Source organism: Stylophora pistillata, chromosome 8 (assembly GCF_964205215.1).
Source record: "Stylophora pistillata chromosome 8, jaStyPist1.2, whole genome shotgun sequence".
In the NCBI taxonomy this organism is placed as follows: Eukaryota; Metazoa; Cnidaria; class Anthozoa; order Scleractinia; family Pocilloporidae; genus Stylophora; species Stylophora pistillata.
The window spans coordinates 23308543-23318483 of record NC_142526.1 but is presented as its reverse complement, the minus strand read 5'-3'; the positions used below and the strand labels follow the sequence as shown (position 1 = coordinate 23318483).

Here is a 9941-nt window from a genome sequence, read left to right as displayed (position 1 = left end):
CATGATAAAGATATCACTAACCTACTTGTTTTGCTTATGACGTCAGTCAACATGGTGGTCCTCTTTGGAAATTGGAGTGTGTTTTGATTTTCGGTTTCTATGGAAAGTAATACCGCTAGCAACTTAACCCGTACAAACCCCATACAACCATGAATAAGATTCATGCCCTGAGAAAAAGACATCAAGTGCCCTCACTGATAAAGTTTCACGGACACACAAACTTAGGATATGAATAATGTCGAATACGAAGTAGATGAAACCCAGTCGAGTGTGAAGCTTACATGAAGTACGCCCCACATTAAACTTGCGGTCAGTTGCTGATCATAATTGACAATTGGGAATACATTCCATCTAAAGAACTAGATTTCTCTGTGGATTGTTGTTAAATAATGTATAAAGCGGAGGAAGAGTACACGAAACCAGCTGAGGGTCTGAATATTCTTCGGTGAATCTTCAATCGTACAATACCTTTCCCATTTTTACTAATCTTTTTCGTGTAAGGTGTCCCTAAAGTGTGGCATTCCTTTCTTGTGCTTCTCTAACAAATCTCTCTTTTTTGGGTTTCTGATGGACTCCACCGTACAGGTATAATTACTCGTTGATATCAACAATTCAGTATTAAAAAACCGTTAAAGTTCACTGCCTATAAATGCCCTCATTAGAGCAGTTGATATTGATACCTACAGGTTGATACCTACAGGTTGTATCCTTGTTTTGGGTTGCTGAAGTTGGTTTATATTTTTTATAAAGGAAAGTTTATTCGCCAAAAGGACGCATCATGAATGCAATAGTTTACAATAAAGCGTAAGCCCTTCGTCAGAGCTCCACAGCACCTTTAGAAACTTACTCCCTTTGTCCGGTTTACAGTCAAGTCCTTGTTAAATAGTGATGCATACAAGAGGAACTGGGCGCAGTGATAACAAAGAAATATTATTTTCAGCCTATTTCGATGCGATTGAGGAAAAAAAACAAACGAAGAGTTTAAAAATAAACTTTTTTCAAATATAATGAGGACTTTTGTGCTCCACTGAATCCTAATTATGAAACCGGATTTTTGGTGGGATAACGGTCGAAGAGTTTCTTTATTTGTCTATTGTTCTTTTTTCTATTGCCGAGTACGTGTTCGATATGTTTTGATGGAAGAATTCTATAATTTTTTTTCCCATTATCCGAAGGAAGTAAGCTAAAACACTGGATGAAGGCTTTTTCTCAGAACTACCGCGTGACACACAGTTTGTCAACCTACGTTTTCAAAATGAACGCTTAAGTGAGCTTTGAATACAAAGGAACTTCCTTCGAACGGACAGATGCCGACTAAGTGCTTCCGTGTTTCTTTTGTTTAACTTCAGAAATTTTGACAGCTTAATATGCATTGATATTCCTCTTTGAATTCCTTTGATGTGTGTAGGGTTGAATGCACATTCAAACATTTCGGTAAATGAAAAAGTAAAGGTGTACACGCTCCAACTTAGCACCCTTAGCGTGTGCTTTGGTCACGACTAAATCTGCTGCCATGTGAAAGACTTCTTAGCCAACACACTGATGAAATAATAAGTTGGCTACACGTTCTTTCTATAAAGAGTTCTTAGAATTTTCCAAACCCATTAAAATGGCGCAAGTAACAGTCTCACGCACTAACATCATATATCCAATGAAATAGCGCTAATATTTATATATCCAATCTGAACGAGCATATTTCCTTGGGAATGCTTTGTGCCGGTTAACGTTGCTTCAGTATCACTGCTCGACATTTCGTGCTTATCACTCTATCTTGGCCCGGGAAAGTGGGTGTTTTGTTTATTCGGTTTCCATGGGAATTGAATTTAGCTTTTTAAGTGACCCTTACGCCCTGAATTCGCGTTTACTCCATATCCCTTCCCGGGATGTTTTACCACAAAAGATTTACAACTAATCAGCCATCATTAGGAGGATTACCTCATATTTAGCGATACTATTTCTGTGAAGTAATTTGTTATTTTCTTTTAAGTTGCTACTAGGGTGGTCTTATTGAATATAGAAGCAAAAGGTTTTCCACTGCTTTCAGAACTATTGATCCGATATTTGTCGAAACAAAGTATATTGCCTTAACTAAGAAATTAAGTTTTGGTTTTTCGTGGAAATAAACTTCTCGATGTGATGTTGAAATCACGACTGCTTTGCGCGCCTGTTAGCGCGATTTTTCGCTGTTTAAGTTGATTCCATATTTTGATTACATTTAGGTCACGCGGAAGCTACAGGCGAGTCGTCATGTCTTTGGAACCGATATTTATTCACTGTTTCGTTTTATAAAGGACTTGATATAACATCAGCTCAGTGATTGACGTCTTGAAATGTTTTCGGCTCCCACAAAGAAGCCACATTAAACTGAAATGCGGAGAAAAGAAAAGATCTGATAATCATCGCCTAAAGAGAAATAATCATGTGGAAGAAAAGATTTTAGAATTTAAGAGTAGGCTCACAAAGCTCGTGATTATGATGGGAGGTCCTTAGGTCCTTCAAGAACTGAAAAAAAGGGAAGATGTCTCTTTACGGGACGGGCGAATAAAGTTGATGAATCATAGAAAGGCTACAGTATCGGTGTTCAGCTTGTTGCCGACGTCGCTAAACAATGGATGGTGGTCCGGATGGGGCGAGTTATGTTTTTGTTTGTCGGTTTCCATGGAAATTGATTTAATCCTGCGACTCTCACACATCCCTCACAAAGTTCTCCTGTTCCAAATCTGGATGTTTCCTGTGGAAGTTTTGTTAAATCTACTTTAATGGATCAGTATGTCTAGATATTTCTCGGTTGTCTTAATTATTTTTGACAAAAGCGTCCCCAAGCCTTTCCTGATACTGCGAGCTTCAGCTCCCCCAGAGTCCACCTCTGTTACTTCGCGGACCTTTCTTTGTTTTTAATTTTCCATAATAACAATGTCGACTTTGATTTGAATAATCGCAATAGCTAATTAAATATATTGTAGTTAATTACGAGGTTATTTTCGATCTCGTTGTAACAAGCTATAGAATACTGAGCGCCAAAACTGTTCAGCTCCCCCACACGATATTATATCTTTACAGTAATGCGTTACTTAAAAGCGTTGAGGTCACTTGCTCATGACACCATGGTGAAAATGAATCATTCGGAGTCCCAGGCAGGCGTCAGCGCATTCTCTCGGAATGTCAAGTAACAGTCAGATCGTATTATGACCTACGTGAAATAACTTTAGCCCCCAAGACTAAACCAGTGTTAAGGAGGTGGTACAGCTGAGACAAAATTACATGTTGTTTCGCAAAATTGTCTGCAGATTGTCTCTTTGAGCTTGAGACCAAACCGAAACGATGAACTTGCGTTTGAACAATCAAAACTACACTGTGATTATTCAATGACTTGGCAGTTTTGGAAATAATTACGGCTTCAAAAATTACGGCGGTATTGTTGGCAAACATTAACGAGTTCAGCTCTTGAATTGAATAAAAAAAAAAAGAGAAGAAGAAAAATAGTAGCATTCTTGACATTTGTTTGGTATCAGAGCTCGAGACTTCTACTTCCATGCAGAGAAAACTAAGAAAGAGATTCTTTTCAGAACAGGAAAAGAGAAGTAGCTTTGAAATCCCCGAGGTCGCTGATGGTCTCAACCTTTAGATCATAGTGTGATCAGGATTTGGATGCTGGGTTGATGCCGAACCTCTCAGCAGGTATCATATGAGTGGAGTCAAAATCGTTCAAACGGACTCTTCTGCGACCAGTAACGGTCAAACAGACTTTTTTTCTCTTCCAGTAAAACTGTGGTTCTTTTGCGTTTAAGTTAAGTTTTCTATTCGCTTAATTTTCCAAATAATGACAAGGAAATTTTTCTAATTAACCCTAGTCTTGTTATTGTAGACTTGACTGATTTGGCTTTCGCCAACACCCGTAAATAATATGCCCGTACAGCGTGACATTTGCGCCGCTAAACAAAATTTATAAGACAGTCGATAAACAGCTAGATGAGTCCACAGTATCAAAATAATTTCCTCTTCTTCCATTTTTGGATGTATTGATAATTGCCTACTGCTTTAACTCAATTTGTGATGAATCCAGAGTTGACAGTTGACGACAATAACCTGATTTTTTGGCCAAGCAGATCAGGAAAAAAAATGAAAAGGTAAAATAAACTGAATAAACAAAAGAATTACATTTAGCGATAGAAAAACTTTTGCGACTTGTTGTTTAGTACCCTGTAGAAAAATGACTTTTCTCCTGTTTTGATAGTTCGATGCGAATCACTCACATCTAGAAAAAAGGAGAATTTTGTATTTTTTTTTTTTGAAACAGTATTTTTTAGTTGTTGTTACTAGAGGTTATATTATGAAGTTCGCTACTGAAAGAGACGTAAGACGCTAAAGCAGTGTTCTCGTTGTTTATAGTAACTTAATAGCCAAATAAGATGTCTATTGTTGAACTGAGTGGGACACTCAACCAGCTCATCAGAATGACGCAATGTCCCTTTTGTTTTGACCAATTTGATTTTTGCGTTTGTACTTTGAACAACATCTGACCTTGCTGCCCATCTCTATATGTGTTATTTACTTTTTATGTGTGGTTTCGCGTTCACTTTTCATTTGAATGATTAAACGATTAACCCAACTCCCGTTATAGCACTCCTGTCGAAAACATACGTGATCGCACGCTCACGTTCGTATTGACCTCGGAATTAGTTCGGGTCGTATGCCAGCCAATCAGCATTCGGATCTTTCCGAGACAAATTTAGCACTTAGCTGGTTTACGTGGGTAACGAAGACAAAGGCGAGGCACTCCACTGTATAAATATGTTGACCTCGAGGGTTTATTCAATCAGACACAACTTGAATCGTTCTAACGTTGACTTCAGCGCGATGGGAAATTTTGTAGACACACCACCGATCGAGGCAGAAGAACCTTCTGTCGGGTCTTCTTCGGATTCAGACACGGAGCTTGGAGCTGGTGATTACATTATTGATTTAGATGCCCCTGAGTATCGCGAATATCTCTTGGAGAGGAGAAAGAGTTTGAGCGAAGGGGCTTTGCTCGACGACATTACGTATCTTGACTGGAGGAGAAACAACAATATCTTAAACAAACACGAAAGGTAAAGAAATAGTTTTACAAGACTGAAGTTAATAAGTCGCATGGTCACATTTCCCTATCTTATCCGTGATCTAAGTTTGATGAACAACATTTTAACGGACCCGTAGATAAGCTTATTGGAATGGTGAGTTTGAGGCCAAATTAGAGATCCTTAGGACACTTTTCGAATGACGGTTACGCACTCTTTCATCTTTCTTTGTAAGAGTGTCCGAAAATAGCAAATTCCTGCAGTGAAGGCATGCTGAGTAATCTTTAAAGTTATTAACTCTCATCGACGGTTACTTGACGCTTTCTTGTTCACAAATAAAGTGATATCTCACCAGCTTACGAGTCAGTTTACGCTTAATTAATTTTTATTGACAGTCTGTATAAGGCCCGAAACATTTTTTCAAACCATTTAAATGCAGAATTCTTAGATTTGCAGGAATTGTAATACACGCAGAGTGCATAAACGATTATGCACGCCAAACAAAATATTTGTCACCAGGGAATATATAGTCAGCCATATTATTCCTATCTGAATCTCTTAGAACTTTTTTGAATCAAGGCACATTGCCGACACTCTCTTGATTGAACGAGTCTCAGTTTTTCTACCAAAGCGTTACGTAATTTTGTTAAGACAAATTCGTCAAACCAAATTATTTATCTCTGAACGTTCTAGAACTTGATTCTAGAGAGTTTCAAAATGGCATGGATTGAAAGCATCCGGCCGAAACTGCTATTTTATTGAGACCTTATTATTCAGCGGTAGCGGCAAGTTCGTCAAAACAAATTATTATTCTCTGAACATTCCAGAGCTTGATTCTAGCATAGTCCCTCTATTAACTATGATTCTAGAGAAAATTGAAATGATATCGCAAAAAGACATCTAAACTGACTGAAACTGAGAATTTAATTGCTAAAGAGGCCATCCTCTTATCGTGCAAGATAGATCCTTAAACGTGCATCTATATACTTTTAGTATAATTCTTAAGCATTGCAGCTTCTGTGCGATCGGTTGTCATCGTTTACAGCCAATCAGGTGGAAACGTCAACGTGCATCTTCCTTTATACACATTCCCTTTGTCTGGAACTTGACGTTTTTGTTCTTTTGAACACGTTCTGTTTTCTCGATGTTCAAACATCACGCAAAGCTAAATCAAACAGCATTGAATTTTCTTGCTCTGTCCACCAAAACTTGTCATTCAGATTGCAGTCTCGTGTCATGACAAATGTCACGTTTTTTTTGCTCATATAACTATGCTTTCCTTGTTAAATGTTTCATCTGTAATTATTGTTGTCAGGTTAAATATAACCTCTTCACTTACTTTCCTAAATCCGCCACTCTCATTTTGAAAGGATCCCGGCAAATAAACAGTTGTCTTTAGAACAATTCGTAAACAATTTTTCTGCCGATTTACGAATTCAGTAATTTAGCTTTCTCTTTCTGATGCAAATTACTCCAGATCGAAATGTCCTGCGGGTTTGCCTTTGTCTTGACTTCACGCAACTTTCAAATTGAGAACGCGAGCATGTTATCTAACACGAGAAAAATTTGTTAAAAGTTTTGAATTTGCATGCAAAATTTTACTTTAGAAGGCCTTTAAAACTCAGCCAAGTATTACTTATGGCAATCGTTTAACAGCTGACTCATACCTAACTATAAATATTGGAATCAAAATATTTCTTTGTCTTACTAATAATTCGCGATGTCCTTATATAGGAATGCTTTGTTTTCCTCAAAACAACCAACGACTCCAGCAGAGCATGATAGTGATGCTGAATTCCACAGTTAATATTTCTACGACTTATTAACCCGTGAACTGTGTCGAAAATGAAAAAAAAAAACTCCTTTAAAAGTTTTTAAACATGTTAGAAAATCCTATGGCTAATTAAAATAAAAGTACTCAAAGAAAAGGATAAATGAATTGAAGAATCGCTAAAAATTTCATGCCTTATCCTTTGCTGTTTTTGCATTAAAGGTTGACTTCTTGTTTCCAATATTTTCACTGAGGATAACACGGCTGCAAATTAGTACATACGTGTGCTATACCGATACTAGGCGTTTAACAGTTTAACTTAGCATTGTTCGTGATTCCCTCCCAATTCCAATTATTTTAAGGAACTCCTTAACCGGTATCTAAATTGCTCTATTGTAAATTTTTTCAGGAATACAGAACACAAGCCACGAAATAACCGTGATATGTTGGGAAAACGTCTCTCAGTGCCAACAACTGGCAATGAAATTATAGCTATGAGGAAGAACAGTGCAGAATACGAGAAACGAGCTATGGACAGCAGACAACGCATTGATGATGTTAAGAAAAAGTACAATCTAAAAAATAGAGATTACACGGCGAGAGCAATAGTTTGGAAAGAACAAGACAAAAAACAAGCCAAACTGGAGAAGCAACAAAGAAAACTTCTCCGACAACAAATTCGTCTCAAATACGATCTACCAACACCCAAGACAAGCAGAACTGCTGCCATAGCTTCTGGATGAAAGTGTCACTGGGAATTGTGGAGATGTGATTCAAAGAAAAATCATTGGACGCAGATACGAGTGGATTTGCACCCTCTAAAGGGCGAGACAGTAGAAAAGCATTATAAAGTGCCTCTTCAGAGCTGTACCAAGTCCCAAGATGCCGCGAAGTAAGGTACCATGAATGCAAGTGAACGCGAAGACAGAAAGACATGTTAGACTTCGGTGAAGACTGATAGACAAATCTTAGATTTCAATGAGGAACGTTGTGAAATATTTGATAGTCTCTAAGGAAAATAAGTATTTTTAAAGACTGCAAGGTTGCGTTCAAAGTTTTTTACAATGGATAATGACATATTTAATTTTTCATCAGTGGTAGAATTTGCGAAAAGAAGTGATACTATTAGGTTTACAGATGAATTGTTTCAGTCTTTTTTCGTTTTAAGGAATACTGTTTGTATTAAACCTCTCATCCTCAGATAAGAGTTTGAATGTGTTTGGTATGGGTGTACTAAATGTTTTAGCACTGGTATTTTTATGTCAAAAGTCAGCACTCGATACACTTCTCACGTCACGTACCCTTCAATACAATTTTGTCAATGGAGTTGTTAAAAGTCGAACACCTTAGATCTTAACTTTTCTATATTCAAGATACTGTCAGGAGACATGAAGCATAACCATGAAAATTTCGCATCGCTGCTCGTTGTACACCCCTGAAGAAATAGGAAGTTTCATAACGAAGATACCGAACCGCTCTAAAGTAGGTTGGGAGTCTATTTCCACTTTGCGGAATGAAAGGAAACATGTAATGAACAAAGCTTTTCCAGACACTCTGTTGTACGGGAGATGTGATATCTTTTAAGTCGACTCCTTCTGCAAAATTTAGGAAATTGAACAGACGCATAGGAGACATGCGCTTTAGCTTTCAAGGAGCTACAAGAGAGCCTGATGATGACGTTCACGGCATACGGCAAAACTGAAAATCTTTCCCTTTGTCTTCAGTTCTAAGCAAACCCTGAATTAAAATATGTAACCATAACGTTGATAATCTTGCTTTTGCATGGCAAACGCTTGTAAGATTTAAGTCTTTTCTCCCTTTTGGCGTCGCCCTATAAACTCGCCACTAATGCAAATGGATGTTGAGCTGGTTATACAATAGTCAGGTTCAATTGGATGAAACAAAAATATATGGCGTAGAGAAGAATGTAGTCATTGACTGTAAAATGCAGTGTTCGGATAGAACGTGATCTTGCCATTTCAAGGAACCTCTAGTGGCAGCTTCAAAACGGTTTCTAATAGTGAACGATGAAACATTGTTGCTTATTATGAGGAAACTGATCCTTGCACACTTGCCTTAAATTAAGTCTACTTCTTGAAAAATACAAGTTTGAAATCCACATGTTTAAGAGCCTGCTGGTCTGTGCACTTAGAGAATCTCAAAGGAACTGTGACACGTTTTCTGAATCTCGAAAAAATCACTATATAGCACTCGATATACTTCTCACATCATGTACCGTTCAATAAAATTTGTTGAGGGGGTTCGTTGAAAGTTCAAAACTTTAGATCATATCTTTGGTCATTCGAATTATTATTAGGAAAAATAAAAATCCAATTTGCAAAAGTACTCATATATAACTGTAAAAATTAAACAATCGCTGTATGTTTTACGCCCTTAGGGAATTAGGAAGTTACATCACGAAGATCGTGAACCGTACTAAAGCACATTAGGTGTCTATTTCTAATTTGCGATATGAACTAAGGAAACTGGTAATGAACAAGGCATTCACGACACGCTCCCGTACGTGAAAGTTGGGTATCCTTCTAGTCGACTGCTTTTTCAAAATCCAGGAAATTGCATGCATACACAGAGGACATACCTCTTAACTCACGAGTATCTTTTAGAGAGGTTGAAGATGACGTTCCCGCCATGCGTAAAACTGAAAATTTTTCCGTCTGCTTTCAGACTTTAGTACACCAATTCAAATACGTGACCATAAAGGTGTTAATCTTGCTATTGGAATGATTTAAGGATCATCATGGTAAAATTAAATTCGTTTTTCACCCTTTAGTGTCGCCGTAAGCGAGCCGTCTGCTCACTGATGTAAATGGTTGTTGAGTTGGTCACACGACAGATAGCCAACTATAGGTTGAATTGGATTAAAAAAAGGATATTAATTGACAGAAGAATGTACTCGTTGACTGGAAAAGACTTGTTCAAATAGAACGTGATCTTACTATTTGATCGAACCTCTAACGGCAACTTACAAAAGTTTTCTGACTGGGAACGATAGATCATTGTTGGAGATTTTTGACATTTTGGTTGTGTGCACGTATCTGAAATTCATCTTTCCTCTTAAAACGCACAAATTTGAAATGCACATGATTAAGCCT

General features: G+C 37.6%; 1 protein-coding gene across 1 annotated transcript; it reads left to right on the top strand.

Annotated features, from left to right (window-relative positions):
• The first annotated feature begins 4790 nt into the window (after positions 1 to 4790).
• On the top strand, positions 4791 to 8033 carry LOC111335599 (uncharacterized). Its single transcript, XM_022941553.2, has 2 exons — positions 4791 to 5090; positions 7238 to 8033. Exons 1-2 carry the CDS (start codon positions 4792 to 4794, stop codon positions 7569 to 7571), a joined length of 633 nt encoding a protein of 210 aa, XP_022797288.1. The 5' UTR covers position 4791; the 3' UTR covers positions 7572 to 8033.
• Positions 8034 to 9941: the final 1908 nt, after the last annotated feature.

Bases quoted from the DNA above. Each gene is read 5' to 3' on its own strand.
- LOC111335599 (XM_022941553.2), top strand. From the start codon at position 4,792: ATGTTGACCTCGAGGGTTTATTCAATCAGACACAACTTGAATCGTTCT. The intron at 5,091-7,237 runs GTAAAGAAATAG...AAATTTTTTCAG, and splicing joins ATCTTAAACAAACACGAAAG to GAATACAGAACACAAGCCAC.